The 27,162-nt window shown below is 44.6% G+C and overlaps 1 protein-coding gene across 1 annotated transcript in view; it reads left to right on the forward strand.

The window, feature by feature from the left end:
* The first annotated feature begins 559 nt into the window (after nt 1-559).
* LOC143783271 (uncharacterized) overlaps nt 560-27,162 on the forward strand; it is a 166,965-nt gene continuing 140,362 nt past the window's right edge. Inside the window, exons 1-5 of the mRNA XM_077271683.1 lie at nt 560-746; nt 828-896; nt 1,092-1,284; nt 1,445-1,601; nt 1,722-2,129. Of these exons, the coding sequence (XP_077127798.1) occupies nt 675-746; nt 828-896; nt 1,092-1,284; nt 1,445-1,601; nt 1,722-2,129 (899 nt within the window). The 5' untranslated portion in view covers nt 560-674. The remainder of the gene's footprint in view (nt 747-827; nt 897-1,091; nt 1,285-1,444; nt 1,602-1,721; nt 2,130-27,162) is intronic.

The raw sequence follows: 27,162 nt of genomic DNA on the forward strand, positions 1-27,162 counted from the left end.
TCACAGCCTGGGGTTCGCATACCCACCCGGACCTGAGGCTTAGAAGATCCACCTCACCTGGTGAGCCTAACAGGCAGCTACCTAAGGGTGGTTTCACACTTGCGTTTTTGTCTGCAGCGTTTTTTACCAAAAAAACGCATGCGTTTTTTCTCCTATATTTAACATTGAAAACGCATGCGTTTTTTGGTGTACGCGTTTGCACGCGTTTGTGAACGCATGCGTTTTTTAACTGCATGCGTTCATTTAATAAAATGCAACTTGTAGTATTTTGAGGGGCGTTTTTTTTTTCCAAAAAAACGCATGCGTTTACATGCGTTTTTTTTGGACAAAAAAATGCATTGGAGTCAATGGGGACGCATGCGTTTTTTTTTACATGCGTTTGCATGCGTTTTTTTGACGCATGCGGTTTTTTTGGCACCATTGAATTAAGTGTAGATAAAGATGTCTAGACACTGATAAGACTCCCCCATAGCAGCAGGGTTATAAAAGGAAGGTGGGGGGAAGTTTCTGGTCACTTCTCATCAGACTCCAAAGAAGACAGCACCCTGCCCGGACGCATTGTTGGACAAGACACAGAGCAATGTGAGTATATCCTAGCCAATGCATTCATTTTCAATTTTTTGGATCTACATGTCCTAATTTCTTCTATTTTTTTTCTTTCAACACGCATCAGAATGTCTTCTCCGGTTTCCTCGTCTGATGAGGAGTTCCAGCCACGTCAATCAGAAGTGGATCACGTGAGCGAGGTATGTTTTTTGTCCGTCAGCTTGGTAAGTATTGACTGTCACATCGACACATGAGGCAATTTTTTTTTTAAAATTTTATAGAGCACTTCAACTGAGGGACAGAGAGGTACTGAGCAGCGGAGTCAAGGTCCAGGTGGAAGACGGCAGCGGGTATGTATACCAGGCAGACTGTCCTTATTGTAATATTCTTTTAACTTCCTTTCTGTACCCTTGTTTTTCTATACATATTTCTTATATCATCCTTTTCTGAAAGTTGTCTTTCATATTCCTGCCCTTTCTCATCTTCGTGTCTTATTTTTTCCAAATGTGGTTGAGCAAACTTAAATGATTTTGTTTTAATTTTAGGTTTCACAACGGGACGACGACCGGATTGATAATGACCTGCTGATCAGTCTGGTCCAGGAGCGAGTCCCGTTGTGGGACAGCCGGGATCAACAGCACGCCGTCAATAGTGTTCTCCGTCGTTTGTGGAGTGAGGTGGCCCAAGCGTTGTGGGATGGCTGGGAGAATTCCCCGCCACGGGTCCGTAATGCATTTGGTAAGTATTGCACGGTAGTGTGAAGCAACAGACCTTGGCCATGCTCTCTTGACTGTGTGTGATGAAAGAAACTTTTCGTAGTTTCTGTCATCACACACAGTCACGAGAGCACGGCCAAAAGTCCTTATTCTGACCATTATATTTTATTGTTATTTCACAGTGGAGAAAGTAAGGACACGTTGGCGTTCCATGAAGGACCGCTTCAACAAGGACCTACGTGCAGAGAAGAGTGCAGCTAGTGGTTCCGGAGCAAGGCACCGGCTCTACAAATACCACCGTGTGTTGGCCTTCCTGAGACCGGTCCTTCTCATGAGAACGTAAGTATTTCTCACATGCCTCCGGTTGTGTTGCATTGACATAATCTGTCACTTTTAATTCCACAGGATGTACCGTCTTGTTATAGTTTGGTATTAATTTTCTGTTTTCTTTTTTCACAGCACACACTGCACGACTGTTGCCACAGGTTCTGGAGCGGTCCTTCAGCCGGCAGCCACGGACCCGTCCCAGCCATCCAGCAGCGCAGCACCAGGTGGGTCTTCCACACTCACTGGAGACCAGGGGGCTGGCCCATCAGGTCTTCCCCTTTCGCAGTCCTCTTTCGCTGCACCCATTTTTGCGGGCTCATCCCGGCAGCGACAGAGGGCTTCGGATAGGTCCCTCATGCCCGAGTTTTTACACTTGAGCTCGGTTTTACATGAAGCTATCAAGGCTTTAGGTGACAGAATGGATGTGACCCATAATCTCTTAAATTGCCGCATCCAGGATGTCGCCAAAAGCGTTGATCAATTTAAAGCCGACCTCAAGAAGCCAGCTCATCATTTTTTCAATCAAATCCTAGAGGGCATGTCGGAACACCTTAGCCCTGATCTCCAGCTGAGTGTGATGCAGGCCTGCAATGTTGCTTTTGTGCAGGCTATGCAGCAGAGTCAGAGTCGTAATGTGGCGGCATATCCAACTGTGCCGTCACTGTCACAAGTAAACACTATTCCTACCTCTGCTGCATACCACTGCACGGCCACCTCTATTCCCTCTACAGGTGTACTCCACTACAGCGCCAACACGATGACGAGTGCTGTTGGACATCCCACCGCCACCACCGTGACGACCGCTGCTCCGGCTTGGACCTCCTCCGCTGACACCACCATGACGCAGGACCCTGGCGTGGCTTATCGGCCCGGCACCCTCCCGATGCAGCAGGACCCATCCATGCAATATCGGACCGGCCCACCCCAGATGCAGCAGGACCCAGGCCTGGCATTTCGGACCGGACCCACCCCGATGCAGCAGGACCGAGGCCTGGCATTTCGGACCGGACCCACCCCGATGCAGCAGGACCGAGGCCTGGCATATCTGACCGGACCAACCCCGATGCAGCAGGACCGAGGAGTTGCTTTCCGGGCAGGACACCCCCCGATGCAGCAGGACCCATCCATGGCGTATCGCACCGGGCCCCCCATGATGCAGCACGACCAAGCCATACCTTTCCAGGCAGGACCCACCCTGATGCAGCAGGATCCATCCATGGCTTTCTGTTCCCCCCCACCAGCAATGCAGCAGGACAATGGTATGGGATTTGTTTCCCCCCCCCCCAACGAGGCACCAGGATCCTGGAAGGGTTTTTGTTTCCCCCCCCCCCCCAACGAGGCACCAGGACCCAGGCGGGAGTTTATCTTTCCCCCCATTGGACTCAGACATTGCCGAGCGCTCCACAATGGAGACTGACTGTGTGGAGACGGGTCCTGACGTGTCTCCCGCCCACACTTTACAACATAGCCCAAGAAGACTTCCCCCAACCCGGAAAACCCAACGTAAAACTGGCAAAACGCATAAAAAACAAAAAACTTTGATTATTCCTCCCCCATCACCTACCGATGTGTCTCAACCTTCCAGTGTGTCTCAAGCCCCTCATGTTTTAAGCCCCATCCCCGAACTTCCAGACCCTTCAAGTTTTGTTGCCCATTCTCCTGCCACCTCTGCCTCCTCCACGGTGAGCCAGGCTTCAGTTCTGAATACCCCCCAGTTACGTCACTCAACCCCAAGCCGGCGTGGTTCAACCCGGCGCGGTACCAAAAAATAAATTTGTTTTTTTTTTCCTCAATAAAAAAAAAGTTTATTTGAAACAATTATGTTTGGTTTATTGTGTCTTTCACCGCTCTCAATACACAACAATAAACTTCGTCACACACTTATTCTTTTGGCCTACACATATCTCCAGTAGTATAAAATACCAGACAACATCTATATGTGTTTCTTTAGTATACAGATATGAGTTGGCCAAAAAAATAGTATTTATTTCCATACTCTTATTTTTGTACCTAGTGTAGTGTCACTGTACAAAGAGAAAATGGTGGAAATCAAGTTCAGAACTCAACTTAACCGGTCAGATGTCAAAATATATACCTGACCGATTAAGTTGATTACTGCCTTGTATATTCACCATATTCTATATAGCACATTATGTGACAATGGTTGTCAAACAGATGGGACAATTGTTCTCACACTCTACATATCTATGCTCACCAGGCCAGGTGTCAGAAATTGTGAATTCATGATCATGTATATGTTTATCATGAATTTATTATTGCTTACACTTGACTTGATGGATATAGAGACCGTGACAGTCTTGACGCAATGACGTCAACAATATTAGAATTAATAAATAAACATTTTGTACCATTATTATAAGTATGGGGCCCGTGGTTTATATCATTCTTTGAAAACCAAAATAGGGAGTGCAACAGAGGTAAATTACGATGAAAAATTAAAATTTATTACCTCAACAACTATCACCCACTCCTGGTTTTGGATTACAAAATATGATATACATATCTACTGCCCATCTTTGGTCAACCTTTGTTTAGAGAGGAAAAAGATAGTAGACATGGTGAACACAAAAAAGTTTATTAATTAGAAAAATTTGTATCAGTGTTTAATAATTGGTAAACATAAACATACAACAGGACATTTACACAACATTGTCCTGCCATGACACACGTCCAATATCGGACACAAAATAGGCCGCAAATTGGTCCCGCATAAGACCAACGGCTGCAGTTGACCGCATCGGGTGATGCTGAAAATCAGGCAATGGGTGTGCAACAGGTTCATCAAGTTCAATGTGGGGTCGCTCCTTAGCCATTATATAATTGTCTAGCACCACACAGGCTTTGACCACCTCGTCCACTGTTTCCACTTTTAGATTGATGGCTGTTGCAAGAATGCGCCATTTAGCAACAAGAATGCCAAAGCTGCACTCTACGGTTCTTCGGGCCCTGGTCAGTCTGTAGTTGAATATTCTTCTAGTGTGGTCCAAGTCCCTACTAGAATAGGGCTTCAGGAGATTTTCACACATCTGGAAGGCCTCATCCCCAACCATAACAAATGGCAGCGGTGGGCCTTGAGTGTTGGGGAGAGGCTGTGGAGGGGGAAAATTAAAATTGTTGCCATACAACCGACGGCCCATATCCGAGCTCTTGAAGGTTTGGGAATCATTGCCACGGCCAAAAGCTCCAATATCCACGGCGATGAAGCGACACTCCGCATCCGCTATTGCCATAAGCACTACCGAAAAATATTTTTTATAATTATAAAACTCAGATCCGGTTCTGGCAGGTTTGACAATGCGGATGTGCTTTCCATCCACCGCCCCTAAACAGTTTGGGAAATCACACACGTTCAAAAATGTAGTTGAAATTTCCCGCCACATGTCCACGGTGGGTACGGGTATAAACTCCTCACAGAGTGCATTCCATAACGCACGACAGGTGTCCACAACAATTCCGGAGAGGGTTGAGATTCCAAGGCGGTATTGGAAGTGCAGGGAAGATAAACTCTCTCCTGTGGCAAGAAATCTAGAAGAAAAAGAAACAAAAACAAAAAAATTTAAAATCGGCTCTAATGGTGTTTTTTAAAAAAAAAAAGAAAAAAAAAAAACATAGAAAACATGTCATAACAACAAAGTTGACGGTCATTGGTTTAGTTTTGGAACGTACCGCAATGTCACTAACAGACGTTCCTCAGGTGGAATCGCTCTACGGAGCCGTGTGTCCTGTCGCCTTATGGATCCTTCAACACGAGCCAGTAAATCCCGGAAAGAATCTTGAGACATTCTGGTATAATCCTGGAATTTCTCCGGGTTGGCATTCAGCTCCGCATAGAGCGTGTGATATGCTCCACGGCTCTCACGCACTTCAATGATGGGGTGCCTCCAAAAACGCCGACGCTGTCTCCTTCTCCATCTTTGGCGGTTTCGGTCTTGCTCCCAAGCAAAAACACAGGCAAGGAAAATCTTGAAGCTGAACTCCAGTTTGAAATAAAAGTTATCCATAGAAAGATCCATCGTGACACCGGAAACAGTAGCAAGCTCTGAAAATTTCTGTCCCCCTAGGGTCTATATATTGAGAGACAATCATATACGGCCTCTCTATTCCCATTGGTTGTGTCTGGTTATCTTTTTTTTTTTTTTTTTTGGAAAAATGTTCAAAAAAACGCAAACGCATGCAAAAACGCATGTAAACGCGTGTAAACGCTGCGTTTTTTTGACACACGCGTTTAACGCATGCGTCTAAAAAACGCAGCGTTTACATGCGTTTACATGCGTTTTTGCACCATGCGTTTTTTTTAAAAAACGCATGCGTTCAAAAACGCAAGTGTGAAACCAGCCTAACCTAGTCAACAAGCAATAAACAATAAACTTTAAAACCACCTATTTTTAAGAATGGAGAGGATTTGTAATAAGTGGAAAATTGCAAAGTTGCTTTTTTTACTAACACTTTGCAAATTTACACTTTTAAGAAGATGCAACAACCCATTTAATACTGGAAAACACTTTTAAAGAATAACTATAAGTGACAACAACTTATCCTCACAGGGAAAATCAGCCATTATTAACACTATAAATCAAATTCCTTCTCATCATTCACCCAATATGGACTCATGTTACTTACTGCGCCCAACTTCAGCACTGTTGTTTGCAGTGATCCCCAGTACTGTACGCAATTTAGTATCTCAGTCTTAATGGAGATTTCATCTACATATGCTCAGACTCATATAGTGAATATGGACATGTGCACACATTACAGATTTGTCACATTTCTGCACATGTTTGTCACAAAATCTGAAGGGTTTCCGGATGCCAGCAAAGTGAATGAGAATCATTGCAGAAAAGACTCTTATCTCATGCCTGTGGACTCTACACCTTCATACATCCTGGTTGTTACTGTTCAGGAACAAACAGTACTGGTGACATCTTTGGTCCGTACCCGTGTGCCATCCGTATGTATGTATGTGACATCTGTGTGACATTCGTGTATCCGTTTGCTGTCCGTGTGTCCGTTTTTCACATCCGTGTGCCGTCCATGTGACACATACCGGCGCCTGGAAAGAAGTGGTACAGTAGGCGCTGCTCCCAGATGCCTTCTGCTTAAGGCAGCTCTCATCATTGTCACTTGATCTCCCTGAGATCAGCGCAACCAAGCGACAATGATGGCAGTTGTATTAAGTACCCTCTGTGTACATTCTGTGTAAAATAAAGAATTAAACAAAATGCCGGTAATACCTTGGATTTCAATGTATTTTTCATAACCAACAGAGGGAAAGCCCACAGCTGGGGGTTGTTGTTAAAGGGAACCTGTCACCAGGTTTGGCCGATATGAGATGCAGCCATCACCCTTCAGGGCTGATATACAGCATTCTATAATTTCTTCTCTGTCCTGTTGAGGCCAGAGCAAAGGGGGTCAAAGAGCCCTGACACCTGAGCACTGCAGTACTTTGCTCTGGCCTCAACAAGAAGTACGCCTGCGCTCCTCAGTGTGGAGGAGACTGTGTGGATGACGCAGGGATGTGTCATCCACACGATGCAAGCAGGAGGGCGGCATCGCATGAAGATGGGAGGTGCCGGACCAAGAAGACCGACACCACTCGGACCAGACCACCCTGCAGGTGAGTATAATAAAAATTATTTTTCAGTTCTTCCAAGTCGGGTAGGGGGCAGATATACAGCATTATAAAATGCTGTATATGAGCCCTGAAAGGTAATGGCTGTATCTCATATCGGGCAAACCTAGTGACAGGTTCCCTTTAATTATCTGGTAAAAGGGACAATAACAATTCACAGCTTTTTGCTTAGCCTTCCTTTACTGGTGAAGTTATGGGGAACCCCAGAAAAAAAATTATGTAGGGTCTAGCTATAAATTCAAACCACCAAAGGCTAACCAGACAGCTATGGGTTGATATTAATAGCCTGGGCCTAAGTTGCAAGGAAACCCCCAGGGTCTGGCACCACTTAAGGAACCCCTCCAGGGACCCTCCAGACCAGGTCGTGAGCCGGCCTGCCGCCTCCTTCCATTCCAGGCCTGGGAGGAATCCAGCAGCATGGCTGGGCCTACAAAGGGGGAAGTAGTCGGCCTCCCTCTTAATGGTGACATTATTGAGGACCAGAGTAGGAGTGGTGGATCCACAGGATTCAGAGACGGACCCCCCCCCCAGCGTAGTGTGCGCAGTGAAGTACTCTGTGTAGAGCAGGAGTTGGGGTCTCAGACAAGGGCCTCTCAGCCTCAGGATGAGTATGGGTGGCAGTCGGCTGTCCCTGCCCCCAACAGCTACAACATGGCTGTGCTTTCCCCAAGCAACGGTCCTGTGATATTTCAGGGCAATGTCATTATCGGGCAGCAGTCGGCTCGCCCCGCCAATAATGGTAAAGTATAGATGTGCTTGCATCGAGCTCACCTCCTGGTAGTGGGGCTCTGCTAGATCAGAGAGGAGTTCCTACACAGCACCAGAGGAGGACCATCATCTCCAGGCATCAGGATCTGGAGACACAGCACCAAGGCAGTTAGGTGAGAGCCCACAAAATGTATTTTATAGTCATCCGATACCTGGGATAGGAGGAATGCGAGGGGGGAGTGGGTAAGGGATTAAGACTGGGGGGTCATCGGAGATGTGGGCATGTTATTACAAGGCTTACATGAATTAGCGGCGGTATTTTGGTCTCGGGGTTGCAAGGCTGTATCACTGACAGCAGCGTGAATGGGCGTTTGAAGTTCAGGTTTGGGGATTGCAGCAGGTATCCCAAGATTGGCTTTAGGGGGCACTTGGATTGGAGTTTTAGCATCGGGACCAGGGCCCACGGTGGCAAATGCCAATGTAGACGTTTCTGCATTTTCAGTACTGTCAGTGAGGGATAAGGAGAAAGGGGATATGACTAGGTTAGATGATGCAGCAAAGGGTGAAGTCTATGTATGTTTTGAGGAGCCACTAGGGGCACAGTTAAAACACGAACTTAGAGAAAAGATATGGAAAATGAGTATGTGGGTATTTTCTCACATTTACCTTTAGAATGATTTAACCTGGATAGACTTAAAAAGGGTGACACTAAAAAGAAGATGAAGAGAAAAGAAGGTACCACTTAATTCCACAGATCTTCACCAATTGGTTGCAAAGGTTCGCCATTTTTGACTAGTGTCATTGGGGAGAAGGAACTCAAAAATTGTTCGGCTTTCTTCAGCTGTATTGATGCAATAGGAAAGACACATAGTGTCTATGGGGGGACAAGGATGGTTGTTTTCATCAGGAAAAGGTGGTGTGGTCCACCATTAATTGGGACCATAAAGATATCACCTTATGGCTTAAGGTTAATGCTCCTAATCGGCCAGGTCAAGCGAGACAATCCTATCTGTGGAACACCAGGGGTTGAGGATAGTTAGGGCACTCGGTGGCTGTGCAAAGAAGGGTGTGCTTCTTATTAATGAAGGTGCTTGTAGATTTGGAGCCAAGTTCAAATTCAAGTATGAATCCTCCTTCTGTGGTGGTGGTGGGCACAGTGCATCAAAATGCTTCTGGTGGGGAAAACAGAAAGGGGGATAGTTGTGAAAAAAGGAGTGTCACACCGGTTCAGCTGGCAGAATTGCAATGCTGTCTAAATAGACATCCCAATAGGGTGACAGCTATATTGTTAGAAGAGGGTTTTCAGGAGGGTTTCAGGATTCCATTTGTGGATAAAAAAGTTAAGTGTTCTACAAAAAACTTGAACTCAGCGCTGCAATTTCCTGAACTAGAGACAGAAAATTTGAAAAAGGAGGTTTCTTTTAGGTGAAGTGATGTAGCTCTTCTTGAGAATTTTAGGGTGTCACCTTTAGGGGTTGTGCCAACAAAAGGAACCAAATATATTTTGGCTGATTCACCACTTACCATTTCCAAGGGGCACATTGGTGAATGTTGGCATAGAGCCAGAGTTGTGTTCAACAGTTTACACGTCATTTGATGCAGCAATTCAATGGGTACGGTTATTTGGAAAATGGGCATTGCTAGCAAAAACTGACATTGAGGTGGACTTCAGACTGTTATTGGTGCACCCTGTCACGCTGCTACCGCCACCGCTCCCTGCGCCCCGCTATACTCACCTGTCCTCGGCATCCCGGCGCGTCTGTTATGATCCGGTGACCTTGGAGCCGCATGAGAGACTTTCTCAGGAGTAGGTGGTACCTGTACTGACCGCAAACCTTAAACTGACACCGCAACTAGAAGTAGCCGTGGGGTGTACCTAACATGTCCTAGACACCTCGACACAGCCGGAGGACTAAATACCCCTATAGGTGGAAATGGGAATTCTATCTTGCCTCAGAGCAGAACCCCAAAGGATAGGCAGCCCCCCACAAATATTGACTGTGAGTATAAGAGGAAAGACACACGCAGGCAGAAAAACAGAATTTAGCAAAAGAGGCACTTCTAGCTAAATAGAAAAGGATAGGACAGACTTCTAAGCGGTCAGTATTAAAATCCTAAAAATATCCACAGCAGAAAATACAAATATACTACATCTAACTAAAGACATAGCAAGTATATCTGCAACTCCTGAGAATCCAGCATGACTGAAAAATCCAAACAAAGTCTAAGCTGGACAAAAACACAATGAATTGCACTGAATTGCAAAGCACACTGCATGTGTGCACAGAGACAAAAAAACAGACACTTATCTTAGTTGAATTGGCAGCAGAGCATGAGGAACCAGAGAGAGATGCAATCCCTCCAAGAACAATGGACAACTGGCCAGGAGTAATGGATCCTGCACACCTAAATACCTAGTAGAGCTGCAATCAGCAGAAGCACCTGCCCTGGATTACAACCCCAAGACAACTGCACTACCACTAACAACCACCGGAGGGAGCCCAAGAGCAGAATTCACAACAGTACCCCCCCCTTGAAGAGGGGTCACCGAACCCTCACCAGAGCCCCCAGGCCGATCAGGACGAGCCAAATGAAAGGCACGGGCCAAATCAGCAGCATGGACATCAGAGGCAAAAACCCAAGAATTATCCTCCTGGCCATAACCCTTCCATTTAACAAGGTACTGAAGCCTCTGCCTCGAAAGGCGAGAATCCAAAATCTTCTCAACCACATACTCCAACTCCCCATCAACCAACACAGGAGCAGGAGGATCCACAGAGGGAACAACGGGCACCACATATTTCCGCAATAAAGATCTATGGAAAACATTATGGATGGCAAAAGAGGCCGGAAGGGCCAAACGAAAAGACACCGGATTGATAATCTCAGAAATCCTATAAGGACCAATAAACTGAGGCTTAAACTTAGGGGAAGAAACCTTCATAGGAACATGACGAGAAGACAACCAGACCAAATCCCCAACCCGAAGCCGGGAACCAACACACCGACGACGGTTAGCAAAATGCTGAGCCTCCTCCTGCGACAACACCAAATTGTCCACCACGAGCCCAAATCTGCTGCAACCTGTCAACCACAGAATCCACACCAGGACAATCAGAAGGCTCAACCTGCCCCGAAGAAAAACGAGGATGAAAAACAAAATTACAAAAGAAGGGCGAAACCAAGGTAGCCGAACTAGCCCGATTATTAAGGGCGAACTCGGCCAATGGCAAGAAAGCCACCCAATCATCCTGATCAGCAGACACAAAGCATCTCAAATAAGTTTCCAAAGTCTGATTAGTTCGCTCGGTCTGGCCATTTGTCTGCGGATGAAATGCGGAAGAAAAAGACAAATCAATGCCCAGCCTAGCACAAAAGGCCCGCCAAAACCTAGAAACAAACTGGGAACCTCTGTCGGACACAATATTCTCTGGAATACCATGCAAACGAACCACATGCTGAAAAAACAACGAAACCAAATCAGAAGAGGAAGGCAATTTAGGCAAAGGCACCAAATGAACCATCTTAGAGAACCGGTCACAAACCACCCAGATAACCGACATCCTCTGGGAAACCGGAAGATCCGAAATAAAATCCATAGAAATATGCGTCCAGGGCCTCTCAGGGACTGGCAAAGGCAAAAGCAACCCGCTAGCATGGGAACAACAAGGCTTGGCCCGCGCACAAGTCCCACAGGACTGCACAAAAGAACGCACATCACGCGTCAAAGAAGGCCACCAAAAGGACCTACCAACCAAATCTCTGGTACCAAAAATACCAGGATGGCCTGCCAACACAGAACAATGAACCTCAGAAATCACTCTACTAGTCCATCTGTCAGGAACAAACAGTTTGCCCACTGGACAGCAGTCAGGTTTGTCAGCCTGAAATTCCTGCAGAACCCGTCGCAAATCAGGGGAAATGGCCGAAAAGACCACCCCTTCCTTCAGAATGCCGACCGGTTCCAGTACCTCAGGAGAATCAGGCAAAAAACTCGTAGAGAGGGCATCAGCCTTAACATTCTTAGAACCCGGAAGATACGAGACCACGAAATCAAAACGGGAGAAAAACAAGGACCATCGAGCCTGTCTAGGATTCAGCCGTTTGGCAGACTCGAGGTAAATCAGATTTTTATGATCGGTCAAGACCACAATACGGTGCTTGGCTCCCTCAAGCCAATGTCGCCATTCCTCAAACGCCCACTTCATAGCCAACAACTCCCGATTGCCGACATCATAATTGCGTTCAGCAGGCGAAAACTTATGGGAAAAGAAGGCACACGGTTTCATCAAGGAACCAACAGAATTCCTCTGAGACAAAACGGCCCCTGCCCCAATCTCAGAAGCGTCAACCTCAACCTGAAACGGAAGAGAAACATCCGGCTGACGCAACACCGGGGCAGAAGTAAATCGGCGTTTAAGCTCCTGAAAGGCAGAGACAGCCACAGAGGACCAATTCGTTACATCAGCGCCTTTCTTCGTCAAATCGGTCAGGGGTTTAACCACACTGGAGAAGTTAGCAATGAAACGGCGATAAAAATTAGCAAAGCCCAAAAATTTCTGAAGGCTCTTCACGGATGTCGGCTGAATCCAATCATGAATGGCCTGAACCTTAACCGGATCCATCTCTATAGATGAGGGAGAAAAAATGAAGCCCAAAAAAGAAACCTTCTGCACTCCAAAGAGACACTTAGACCCCTTCACAAACAAAGCATTATCACGAAGGATCTAAAATACCATCCTGACCTGTTTCACATGAGACTCCCAATCATCAGAAAAAATCAAGATATCATCCAAATATACAATCATTAATTTATCAAGATAATTCCGGAAGATATCATGCATGAAGGACTGAAAAACAGATGGAGCATTAGAGAGTCCGAATGGCATCACAAGGTATTCAAAATGGCCTTCGGGCGTATTAAACGCAGTTTACCATTCATCACCCTGCTTAATACGAACAAGATTATATGCCCCCCGAAGGTCAATCTTAGTAAACCAACTAGCCCCCTTAATCCTGGCAAACAAATCAGAAAGCAAAGGTAAAGGGTATTGAAACTTGACCGTGATCTTATTCAAGAGGCGATAATCAATACAGGGTCTCAAGGAGCCATCCTTCTTAGCAACAAAAAAAAATCCCGCTCCCAACGGTGAAGAAGATGGCCGAATATGTCCCATCTCCAAAGACTCCTTAACATAACTCCACATGGCAGTATGTTCAGGCACAGACAGGTTGAAAAGTCGGCCCTTGGGAAACTTACAGCCTGGAATCAAGTCAATAGCACAATCACAGTCCCTATGCGGTGGAAGGGAACTGGACTTGGGCTCATGAAATACATCCTGAAAATCAGACAAAAACTCTGGAACCTCAGAAGAGGTGGAAGAGGAGATTGACATCAAAGGAACGCCATTATGAACCCCTTGACAACCCCAACTAGTCACAGACATAGACTTCCAATCCAACACAGGATTATGTATCTGCAACCATGGAAAACCCAGCACAATAGCATCATGCAAATTATGCAACACCAGAAAACGATGGGCTGGCGCCATGCACATGGTCACCTGTGTCCAAAACTGGGGTTTATTTTTAGCCAAAGGTGTAGCATCAATGCCCCTCAAAGGAATAGGGCTCTGCAAAGACTGCAAGGGGAAACCACAACGCCTGGCAAATTCAAAGTCCATTAAGTTCAAAGCGGCGCCTGAATCCACAAACGCCATGACAGAAAATGACGACAATGACAATGAGCAGATCAAGGTCACAGATAACAGAAATTTAGGTTGTACAGTACTGATGGTAACTGGACTAGCGATTCTCTTTGTATGCTTAGGGCAGACTGAAATGACATGAGAAGCATCGCCACAATAAAAACACAACCTATTCTGACGTCTGAATCCTTGTTGTTCCGTTCTAGACAGAATCCTATCACACTGCATAGGCTCAGGCATCTGCTCTGAGGACAACGCCACAGCGCGCACAGTTCTGCACTCCCGCAAGCGCCGATCAATCTGAATGGCCAGAGACATAGAATCATTCAAACCAACAGGCGTGGGAAACCCCACCATAACATCTTTAACAGATTCAGAAAGACCCTTTCTGAAAATTGCAGCCAAAGCATCATCATTCCATTTAGTCAGCACAGACCATTTTCTAAATTTCTGACAATACAATTCTGCCGCTTCTTGACCCTGAGACAGGGCCAACAAGGTCTTCTCCGCTTGATCCACAGAATTGGGTTCATCATATAATAATCCTAGAACCTGAAAAAAGGCGTCTACATTAAGCAAGGCCGGATTCCCAGATTCCAGTGAAAATGCCCAATCCTGAGGGTCGCCACACAACAGGGAGATGACAATTTTAACCTGCTGAATGGAATCACCAGAGGAAAGAGGTTTCAGAGCAAAAAACAGTTTACAGTTGTTTTTAAAACTCAAAAATTTGGACCTGTCCCCAAAAAACAAATCAGGAGTAGGAATCCTAGGCTCTAAAAGCGGAGTCTGAACAATATAATCAGAAATGCCCTGTACCCTAGCAGCAAGCTGGTCTACACGAGAAACTAATCCCTGAACATCCATGCTAGCACAAGTCTCCTCAGTCACCCAGAGGAAAAGAGGGAAGGAAAGAAAAAACAGGCTACAGAAAAAAAAATGGCTCAACACCTTTATTCCCTTCTTCTGAGATGCATTTAACTCATTGTTGGCCAGTTGTACTGTTATGATCCGGTGACCTTGGAGCCGCATGAGAGACTTTCTCAGGAGTAGGTGGTACCTGTACTGACCGCAAACCTTAAACTGACACCGCAACTAGAAGTAGCCGTGGGGTGTACCTAACATGTCCGAGACACCTCAACACAGCCGGAGGACTAAATACCCCTATAGGTGGAAATGGGAATTCTATCTTGCCTCAGAGCAGAACCCCAAAGGATAGGCAGCCCCCCAAAAATATTGACTGAGTATAAGAGGAAAGACACACGCAGGCAGAAAAACAGAATTTAGCAAAAGAGGCACTTCTAGCTAAATAGAAAAGGATAGGACAGACTTCTAAGCGGTCAGTATTAAAATCCTGTGTGCACAGAGACAAAAAACCAGACACTTATCTTAGTTGAATTGGCAGCAGAGCATGAGGAACCAGAGAGAGATGCAATCCCTCCAAGAACAATGGGCAACTGGCCAGGAGTAATGGATCCTGCACACCTAAATACCTAGTAGAGCTGCAATCAGCAGAAACACCTGCCCTGGATTACAACCCCAAGACAACTGCACTACCACTAACAACCACCGGAGGGAGCCCAAGAGCAGAATTCACAACATGCGACTCCTCGGCTGCAGCGTCCTCTTCTCAGCGCTCGCTCCCAGCTCCTGCTGCCCGTCGGATGAGCGCGCACGCCGGGTTTAGTACTGCGCACGCACACTTCTAACTTTCTTCTGGCACTTCCTTCTTGTCCTCTCTAATACCTTGGAGGACTCTCACCCGGAAGTATTGCGCAGCATCACTTCATTAATCGCTTCCTTCCTCTTTCCTGTGCCTGATGATCATTTGTGATTTCAAGTGTTCTGGGCCGCACGTTCACCTTCTTGTCTTCCTTGCTTTCCTTAGATCCAGTCCTGTGTCTCCACATACCTGCCCATCCTGTGTTTCGGCATTCCTGACAGTCCTGTGTCTCTGCATACCCGCCAGTCCTGTGTCTCTGCATACCCATCAGTCCTGTCTCTCTGCATACTCACCAGTCCTGTGTCACTGCATACCCACCAGTCCTGTGTCTCTGCATATCCGCCAGTCCTGTGTCTCTGCACACCCGTCAGTCCTGTCTCTCTGCATACTAGCCAGTCCTGTGTCTCTGCATACCAACCAGTCAGTCCTGTGTCTAGGTATATCCGCCAGTCCTGTGTCTCTGCATATCCGCCAGTCCTGTATCTCTGCATACCCGCTAGTCCGGTGCCTCTGCATATCCACCAGTCCTGTATCTCTGCATACCCGCCAGCCCTGTGTCTCTGTACGCCTGCCAGTTTCATGTCCTCTCTGTTCTCACTAGTTCTGTGTTCCTGCCTAATCTGCCCTTTCAGTGTCTCTTTCACGCTCGCTAGTCCGGAGTCTCTGTGGACTACTTTCTTGTCCATCTTGATCTCCCAGCTGCTGTGGCGATAGTCCCCCACGGGCCTGCCCCTAACTTTCCCTGTATAGGGGGCAGTCTATCTGGTCAGCTTGTCCGTGGGAGGGTCTTCGTCACAGTCCAGTGGGTCCACATCCTGTTTTTTCTTCCGTCAAGCCTCACACACCCAGATAGTAGGCTCCTGTTGGGCTGTTTTTGGAAAGGGGACTTCTTTGCTGACCACTGTCTCTCAATGGGATGTTCACTGTCTTGTGCTGCTTGTGAATCTTTTAGCACCTTTTCTAGTGGGGAATAAAGGATATTTCTGGGGTAAAATCTCTTATAGACTATCTGGATAATTTTTTGTGCATAGACCCAGTGGACTCTTTTGAGTGTCCCTTGTTGTTGCATACTATGGAGGGAATAGCCCACAGGTTTGGTGTTCCTTTGGGAGAGAAAAAACAAAAGGGCTGGTTACAGAATTGTGTTTTTCCATCATTATTATTGATACTTGCGACAGCCATGGAATGTAGGATACTGTCAGGAAAGTTAGAGGATCTCATGGCAGAGGTAGAGAGGGTTAAGAAATTTTGCAAAGTAACGTTGCTCAGCAAACTTAATTTCCCCTGTCGAATTATGCCAATGGCTAGGGTTTTCTGCCTGAGGTTAGCGATGGCAATGGCTGAGGTCAGGGCCCCACATTATTTTGTGAGATTTAAAAAGGAACTAAGAAATGACATGCAAGTTTGGGCTGAATTTTTAGGAATGTGTAATGGGAAATCATTGTGGATGGAGCCGGTGATCAATGCTGGAAAATTGGAGCTATTCACGGATGAGACCGGACAGAATTGCTATGGAGCATACTGCCATGGTAGTTGGGCTTTTGACAAATGGCCAGAGAGATGATATGTGCAAGGTTAGGTGAAAAATCTAACATTACTCAAGCTATTTCTCATTGTAGTGGCATTGGCAATCTAGGGTGACAGGTTCAGGAATAAAAATTAAAAATGTTAATTTTTCTGTGATAATATGGGGGTTGTGTCCGCAATCAATTTCTTATTGGCATAATCTCCCCCAGTGGTTAGGGTATACAGTGGCGAAATTCATCCCAGGTGTTAACTCAATTGCTGACTTCATTTCTCCTGTTCACAGTGGGAGTGATTTTGAGAATTGGCATCCTTGGCAGAAGCAATGGGTGAGATGCTCAATGGAGTTGTGGTATCTGCCATTTGAGTGGCAATGGGACAGATTTCCTCATCTTATCAGGTGGGACATGGTCAGCATATTCTCTAACTTGGAAGGTCTGGGAGTACTGTAAGGGATCATTGGGTGATAGTGTTGGTGAGGAAGGTTTGTTGTTATTGGAAGGTCATTGCTGGGAAGACGAGTGGTTGGTCGCAAAATTAACAGGTTTATGGCTGGCTTAGCATTTGGTTTTAAGTTTAGAGGTGTGACGGATACGACAAAATCCTTTCTAGTGGTGCAGGCTTTAAGAGGATGGAGGAAGGACTGGAAGGTATATAGAAGTCGGCCAGTTTCACATGAACTGTTATTACTCTTAGGAATGAAAGTGGAGGAAGTTTGTAAGTCCCTATTTGAGATACGCCTATTAAAACTCATTTTTTCTTTGACCTGCTTCACAGCATTAAGGTTGGGGAATCCGTCAGTCGCTCAAAAAGCAAAAGAGGAGGTTTGTTAAAGGAAGACGTAGACATATACAGTATGATGATCGAATCAAGTTTGTGGTTCATTCATCTAAGACAGGCAGGAAAAGGGAGTAGAGTGGTGATTTTCTTGCTACAGGGTCAGCAATGTGCCCAGTAAAATGCTTGTTGGAATTTGGAAAACCGGGGGGAGGGCTTGGCACTTCTCTGTTGGTCTACGAAGATGGCTTGTACTTGTCTCGCTTTCAATTTGTTGCCGTTTTTAGGCATTGTCTGCAGTTGAGGGGTGTCACCAATGGATTATAATGGTCATTCTTTTAGAATTGGGGCCGATACTGAGACTGCGAGGAGCAGGCTCAGTGATGAGTTGGTGAAGCAAATTGGTAGTTGTGAATCGGTAAGATTCAAGTCTTATGTGCTGCCTAACCGGATATAAGTATTTGTATTTTGCAAAAAAAAAAAAAGATTATTTCTACTTTTGCGGGCTCTGGGCCTCAGCTAGTGTGGATTATGGGCCATTCCTTTGTGTTCTGGGCGGCACTGTAGGTTTTGGTTCAACCTTCGGGCAGGAACCTGGGAATTTCAAGGGAGGAGACCATTCTCCAGTGGATCAGTAATCGGGGATGGTTTGGAGTTAATTTCTTCCAGAATGTCATCGGTTTGTGAGGCTAGATCAAGCCCTAGATATATAGTGGGGAAAAAGCATTTAGTCAGCCACCAGTTGTGCAAGTTCTCCCACTTGAAAAGATGAGAGAGACCTGCAATTGACATTATAGGTAGACCACAACTATGAGGTCAAAATTGAGAAAACAAATCCAGAAAATCAACTTGGCAAGATGTATTTTTCAAATTATGGTGGAAAATAAGTATTTGGTCATTAACAAAAGTTCATCTCAATATTTTGTTATGTATCCTTTGTTAGCAATGACAGAGGTCAAACGTTTTCTGTAACTCTTCACACGGTTGGCACATACTGTTGGTGGTATGTTGGCCCATTCCTCCATGCAGATTTCTTCTAGAGCAGTGATGTTTTGAGCCTGTCACTGGGCAACTTTTAACTCCATCCAAAGGTTTTCTATGGGGTTGAGATCTGGAGACTGGCTAGGCCACTCAAGAACCTTCCAACGCTTCTTACGAAGCCACTCCTTCATTGTCCTGGCAGTGTGCTTGGGATCATTATCATGCAGAAAGACAAATCCACATTTCATCTTCAATGCCCTTGCTGATGGAAGGAGGTTTTCACTCAAAATCTCACGATACATGGCCCCATTCATTCTTTCATGTGCACGAATCAGTCGTCCTGGTCCCTTTGCAGAGAAACAGCCCCAAAGAATGATGTTGCCACCCCCATGCTTCACAGTAGGTATGGGGTTCTTTGGATGCAACTCCACATTCTGTTGCCTCCAAACACCACGAGTTTTGTTTCTACCAAACAGTTGTACTTTGGTTTTATCAGACCATATGACATTCTCCCAAAACTGTTCTAGATAATCCAAATGCTCCCTAGAAAACTTTAGATGGGCCTGTATATGTACTGGCTTAAGCAGGGGGACATGTCTGGCACTGCAGGATCTGAGTCCCTGGTGGCGTAGAGTGTTACTGATTGTAGCCTTTGTTATGGTGGTCCCAGCTCTATGCAGGTCACTTACTAGGTCCCCCTGTGGGGTTCTGGGACTTTGCTCACTGTTCTTGTGATCATTTTAACCCCACGGGGTGAGATCTTGCATGGAGACTCAGATCAAGGAAAATTATCAGTGGTCTTGTATACTTCCATTTTCTTATTATTGCTCCCACAGGTGATTTCATCACACCAAGCTGCTTGCTTGCCTATTGCAGATTCAGTCTTCCCAGCCTGGTGCAGGGCTACAATTTTGTTTCTGGGGTCCTTCGACAGCTCTTTGGTCTTTACCATAGTGGAGTATGGCTTTGACTGTTTAAGGTTGTGGACAGGTGTCTTTTATACTGAAAACAAGTTCAAACAGATGCCATTACTACAGGTAATGAGTGGTGGACAGAGGAGCTTCTTAACCCCTTCACCCCCGGAGCTTTTCCCGTTTTTCCGTTTTCGTTTTTCGCTCCCCTCCTTCCCAGAGCCATAACTTTTTTATTTTTCTGTCAATTTGGCCATGTGAGGGCTTATTTTTTGCGGGACGAGTTGTACTTTTGAACGACATCATTGGTTTTACCATGTCGTGTACTAGAAAACGGGAAAAAAATTCCAAGTGCAGTGAAATTGCAAAAAAAGTGCAATCCCACACTTGTTTTTTGCTTGCCTATTTTGCTAGGTTCACTAAATGCTAAAACTGACCAGCCATTATGATTCTCCAGGTCAGTACGAGTTCATAGACACCTAACATGACTAGGTTCTTTTTTACCTAAGTGGTGAAAAAAAATTCCAAACTTTGCAAAAAAATAAATAAATAAAATTGCGCCATTTTCCGATACCCGTAGCGTCTCCATTTTTCGTGATCTGGGGTCGGGTGAGGGCTTATTTTTTGCGTGCCGAGCTGGCATTTTTAATGATAGCATTTCGGTGCAGATACGTTCTTTTGATCGCCTGTTATTGCATTTTAATGCAATGTCGTGGCGACCAAAAAAACGTAAATCTGGCGTTTCGATTTTTTTTTTCATTACGCCGTTTAGCGATCAGGTTAATGCTTTTTTTTTATTGATAGATCGGGCGATTCTGAACACGGCGATACCAAATATGTGTAGGTTGGGCTTTTTTTTTATTGATTTATTTTGATTGGGGCGAAAGGGGGGTGATTTAAACTTTTATATTTTTTTTATTTTTTTCACATTTTTTTTTACTTTTTTTTTTTACTTTTACCATGCTTCTATAGCCTCCATGGGAGGCTAGAAGCAGGCACAGCCCGATCGGCTCTGCTACATAACAGCGATCATCAGATCGCTGTTATGTAGCTAAAATGCAGGTGTGCTGTGAGCGCCGGCCACAGGGGGGCGCTCACAGCCACCGGCGATCAGTAACCATAGAGGTCTCCAGGACCTCTATGGTTACAATGTACAAGCATCGCCGACCTCCGATCATGTGACGGGGGTGGGCGATGCGCTCATATCCGGCCGCCCGGCCGGATGCGGTAGTTAAATGCCGCTGTCTGAGTTTGACAGCGGCATTTAACTAGTTAATAGCGGCGGGTGATCGCGATTTCACCCGCCGCTATTGCGCGCACATGTCAGCTGTAAAAAACAGCTGACATGTCGCGACTTTGATGTGCGCTCACCGCCGGAGCGCACATCAAAGCGGGGGTCCCGACATGTGACGTACTATTACGTCACATGTCGGGAAGGGGAGTTACAGGTCTGTGAGAGCCAGAAATCTTGCATTTTTTAGGTGACTAAATACTTATTTTCCACCATAATATTCAAAATAAATCTTGCCAAATCAGACAAGTTGATTTTCTGGATTTGTTTTCTCAATTTTGACTCTCATAGTTGTGATCTACCTATGATGTCAATTACAGACCTATGTCATCTTTTTAAGTGGTAGAACTTGCACAATTGGTGGCTGACTAAATACTTTTTTTCCCCACTCTATTGGTACTGCACATTGGAGGTAATGATTTGGGGAGGAGGCTGGTGCGAAAATTGATTAGATACATCAAATTTGATCTATTGAAGCTATGGGCAATGTTTTCAAAAGTAATTACGGTTTGGTCCAATATTATCTCTAGCTAGATCTGGTGACAGGATCAACAAGGCTGGGATAAAACTCAATGGAGCGGTGGATCGATTTATGGCAAGAAATGGGGCAGTGGCTATGAGGCACGTGGACTTGGAATCAAGTGAGAGCGAATACTGGAGATGGGACAGATTAAATCTGAATGCAGTAGGTCTAGATTAGATATATGGTGTCGAATCATACAGAAGGGTATCAAGCTTGGTTTGAAGTTCTGGAGGGACATAAATGTTTGAGGGATACACAACATTTATGTTGGTGCCAAAAGGGGGGAAGGTGCTTTAAGTTGGTGGATGTGATTGGTGGAGCAACAGTTGGGGGCACATACGGTTCTGGAACCCCCAAATGGACTCAATTAAGTGGTAGCTGGTAGTGTACCCCCACTGTTAAGGGCTGAAAGGGCCTATGGTTAGTGGGCTATGTTTAAGAAAGTCAGGTTGGTTACCAGGTGTCTCTGAGCTGTTGATAAAACAGGTAGAGGTAAAATTCAACCTGAGCAGTTGTGGTTATATATTTATATACTGCCAGTTGCAGGTGTGAGGGCTTGACTCCCTCAGCTGCTTTCCAAGGTAGACACAGGAATGCTTCTCATGGTAAAACACCTGCTGGTTTACTGTGGAACAGCATAAACCACTGCAGAGTTCAGCAAAGTAAACAGAGCCTTTCTGGCATAAGGGGAAAATAAAAAGATAAGGTATACCAAAGTTCAGTTGTCTCAGGGATTCACCCTCTCAGACTCCCATGTGTCTTCAGCTCCACCTGGAGCCACCGCTTTCCTCTCCAAAAACAACACAGACTGCCTCTCAAGGCCAGCCATTTAAACCCAGACCATGTGACTGGTCTGGACTCTGCAGGTGCTGATAGGTTGGACACTTTCCCACCCACTCTATAGGTGTCCACTAAAACTAGCCCATGTATGCAACTTTAATTTACTCCTCAAAACCTGTAGTGTGCTGGAGGAAAATATTCTGGTTTTACATCAACTGACACATATCTCCCCTCATATACTGTGTCAGTGACCCTTTCACTCAGTGGCTTTGAGGACCATCCTCCAATGTTATTAGGATTAATGCGTTATATTTGTTGTTTGTTATAATAAAAGGCTGATGTGGCCAATTTAATCCACGTTGGTGTTAAGCCTGTTTATTTTGGAAAAAGGGGGCAGGTGCAGGTTAGGATAGAGGTAACGTCATGTATGACTCACCATGGTTGCCCTCAAAATCAATCTCACTTAATTCTTGTGTATGGTACACTTTTATCTAATGTGTATGACCAACATTAGTTAAACCAATAATCTGTAATATGTTCTTAGATTAGGCAGCGGGATAAAATTCAGCAAACACACCACCAGCACACTATGGACTTGGACCTCATGGAAATGCCTGACACATGAGCGCCTTCTTGCTGCAACATGATACCTGTATTCTTAAGGTTAAAAATAGTACTGACTACTTGATTGCCACTCTGTTAGATCCACAGTACAAGAGTAAATTTTGCTAAATGCTTCTCCCCTTTAAAGGTACACGCGCATGCTGGAGTATCAAAACACGCTTGTACACAATTTTAAGAGTGGTTTTCCCTAAGACAGCAGTGAGGCACACAGTGTGCATCGCAGTTATAAACTTCCAACCCCGGGAACGTAAATTCATCAATGTAAAAACATCTATCCTTAAATGTTTATAACAATAGTAGTCTAAGAAGCTGAAATTTGTGCCACCTGAGTATGGCTGATCAGAAAAACAGTTTGAGCTGTTGCATGAGGTATCAGGGCTCCCAGCACAGCAGGCTTACACCAGTCACCCACCTCGTCTTAATTTAAACATAAGTTCAAAGCTCTAAATGCTGGCTCAGACCCTGATAGCTCATGCATGGCCCATGGGTGACTGCTGTTATGCCATTATCAAATTTCTACTGTCGCTGAATTGATCTGTCAACTACCTGTGTTACTATCCTTAAATGTTTCTACCAATAGTAGTCTACGAAACTGAGATTTGTGGCACCTGAGCATGGCTGAGCAAAAAAGCAATTTAAGCTGTTGCATGAGGCATCAGGGCTCTCAGCACAGCAGGCCTCCACTGGTTTCTCACCCACCTCTTAATTTGAACTTAAATTTAAAGCTGTAAAGGCTGGCCCGGATCCTGTCTGATAAATGTCCCATGCCTGACTGATGCTGTGCCATTATTACATTTCTACTGTGGTTCAATTGATGCCACTTTTTCTGGTGCCTGCCCCTAATTTTTAGAAAAGTTTGGACTCCAAGTTGGGTCTACTTCATGTGTGTTGCCTGAATTTGGCAGGTCTTTCAGAGCACCAGGCCTACACCTGTCACTCATCTACCTGTTACTGATCAATATTTACGCTAGAAATGCTGACCCAAGCCTTGTGCAGGCCCTGTGCCATGCATCCATGTTGCGAATTATACTATTTGTATTCTGGATCAATTGATACCACTTTTCCTATTGCCTGTCCCTAATTTGAGGTGTTTTGGCAGCTTTTTGGCCCCCCTGAAGGTGTTGGGATGTTCGCCGAACCGAAGCAAACCTTGAAAGGTTTGCTTATCTCCATTCCTCTGCCGGCACGTGTGCTATAAATAATGATTTATTTATTTTTTTTTAAATAACAAGAGGTCTGTTCTATTCTTGATAACCATTATGGCAAAACTGACAGCTGTGGGGGACCCATCTATTCTTGAAAACTAGCCATGATAAAGCTGACAGCTGAGGGTTGTAGCCCGCAGCTGTCAGTTTTGCCTTGCTGGTTATCAAAAATACAGGGAAACCCACATCAATTTTTTTTATTTATTTATAGCGCAATTGATGGGTTAATTGATGCCACTTTCCTGGTGTCTGCCTCCACTTTGAGATGTTTTGGCCATTTTTGGGCCCCCTGAAGATGTTGTCTACATGTTTGGTTTTGCCTCCCATTGAATTGAATGGTGTTCAGCTATGTTCGACGAACATCGGAAGTTTGGCGAACATAACTGAACCGAACTTTAAAATATTCGCTTGTCTCTTGTCATGACGCACTGTTATGGGAGGGGGGAACTGCTGCTGATACTGTTATAGGGGTAAAGTCCCACAATTCTGTACTAATATCCACCATCATGGCATATATATGTCCCCATCCTAGTATCTATGATCCCCTTCCTTGTATATATAGTACCACCTAGGTATATATGGCCCCGAATCCAGGTATACATGGCTTCCTTTCACATCCTGGTATACATGGCCACCATCCCCATCCAGGTATCCATGGCCATTATCCCCATCCTAGTATACATGGCCAAGATCCCTATCCTGGCATACGTTGCCCCATCATAGTGCACACAAAAAAAATAAATGATTCTTCTCATCATCCTTTCTCTCCCTCACAGCGCTGCGTCCTGTGCTGATGCCATCAACTGATTTTAGCGTGTAAGCAGCACATGATGTCACTGCTATGTGCCCCACACGCTGAGGTCAGCTGCCGTAATATGCCCTGCTCCCCACACCACGGACTATGGGAGTGGAGAAAAGTGAATATTCATTCCGTTTATTAGCGGGCACACTGTTAACCACAGCAGCCAGCTCCTACTCTTGGGCAAGCATGTTTTCTCTCTATTAAAGAGAATGAATATTCACTGCTCTTCACTCCCATGGGTGTGGAGAGCAATGAATATTCATTCTCTTTAATAGAGTGCACAGGTGAAAAAAAAAGCTAATTATTAAACTTTATTCAACCCAAAATGGCAAAAAAATCAACTCATCACTGCAAAAAACAAGACTTCGTACAGCTATATAAACGGGGCAATTCAAAAGTAATAGTTCTTTTATATGCGAGGATAAAAAAATAATTACTCGGTCATTACTCAGACATGTCTGACCATTGAGGGGTTCAGTTTTGGATATTCTTTTTCAATTGTCTACACATGCTTCAATCGCTAGTTTTTCCTCTTTTCAGATTATTAATGTTCCAACCTCACAGCTGGGCCACAGTTAAAATATGTTTTTTATACAACATGGCCTGTGGTTAGATGGTGGTTTGTAAAGTGAGAGATTATATGTACCTTGCATGTCATTAAATAAAATCGGCATTGATATTTCCTAGTATTACATAAAATGAGTAAATAGATATTAGCAATATATTATGAAGAGAAAATAGGCAAAATTGTAATGCTCCAAATGTATCTATTCCTTGCCCCACTAGTGTTATGATGTATTTGTAATTAATCCTGCATTACTACACATGCAATATAAGGGTTTGTGGTCAAGGTGTTTTATTACTTTATCATCCTATTATCTAATTTCTTCATGTAAGCAATGATCTTGATCGATTCTTAAAAGTGAAAACCCTTCCCAAAACCTGTTATACAAACCAGGTTATGAGCACATATGCAACCATTTTTTTTCTTTCTAGGATATTAAATGAATAATTAAGACAACTTTTCAATAAATAATGATTAAAAATGTCTTGGGTTATATGCATATGTCTTGTTCAGGCAGATTCCACTCAAACACACATGAAAAGGCCCCTAGAAAATGCTCAAAAGGATGAACATACACACTATTGTGTAAAACTGACTTGCTATGCACATGTTCAGTTTTTTGAGCATCTTTTAACCACTTCAGGTTAAAAGATGCCAAGCGGTTAAAAGAAGTGAGCTTTTCAATCTTCAGGGGGCTTCAGCTCTGAAGATGTTCTATACTTTACAATACAAGTCATTGGGAAGGATCAAAAGATGCTAGAAGATGCTTGGCAATTTTTTTTGAGTGTTTTGCCAGTGTCTTTGCTTTAAAACCTGCTAGTGGTTTTTTCATTGTTTAATCCCTTAATGACCGCCGATACGCCTTTTAACGGTGGTAGTTAAGGGTACTTAACCCCTTCATGACCCAGCCTATTTTGACCTTAATGACCTGGCCATTTTTTGCAATTCTGACCAGTGTCCCTTTATGAGGTAATAACTCAGGAACGCTTCAACGGATCCTAGCGATTCTGAGACTGTTTTTTCGTGACATATTGGGCTTCATGTTAGTGGTAAATTTAGGTCGATAATTTCTGAGTTTATTTGTGAAAAAAACGGAAATTTGGCGAAAATTTATTCTGTTAAACCAGAGAGTTATGTGACACAAAATAGTTAATAAATAACATTTCCGACATGTCTACTTTACATCAGCACAATTTTGGAAACAAATTTTTTTTTTGCTAGGAAGTTATAAGGGTTAAAATTTGACCAGTGATTTCTCATTTTTACAACAAAATTTACAAAACCATTTTTTTTAGGGACCACCTCACATTTGAGGGTTCTATATGGCTGAAAATACCCAAAAGTGACACCATTCTAAAAACTGCACCCCTCAAGGTGCTCAAAACCACATTCAAGAAGTTTATTAACCCTTCAGGTGTTTCACAGCAGCAGAAGCAACATGGAAAAAATTAACATTTAACTTTTTAGTCACAAAAATGATCTTTTAGCAACAATTTTTTTATTTTCCCAAGGGTAAAAGGAGAAACTGGACCACGAACGTTGTTGTCCAATTTGTCCTGAGTACGCTGATACCTCATATGTGGGGGTAAACCACTGTTTGGGCGCACGGCAGGGCTCGGAAGGGAAGGAGCGCCATTTGACTTTTTGAATGAAAAATTGGCTCCAATCTTTAGCGGACACCATGTCGCGTTTGGAGAGCCCCCGTGTGCCTAAACATTGGAGCTCCCCCACAAGTGACCCCATTTTGGAAACTAGACCCCCCAAGGAACTTATCTAGAAGCATAGTGAGCACTTTAAACCC

The sequence above is a fragment of the Ranitomeya variabilis genome, chromosome 6 (genome assembly GCF_051348905.1).
Source record: "Ranitomeya variabilis isolate aRanVar5 chromosome 6, aRanVar5.hap1, whole genome shotgun sequence".
In the NCBI taxonomy this organism is placed as follows: domain Eukaryota; kingdom Metazoa; phylum Chordata; class Amphibia; order Anura; family Dendrobatidae; genus Ranitomeya; species Ranitomeya variabilis.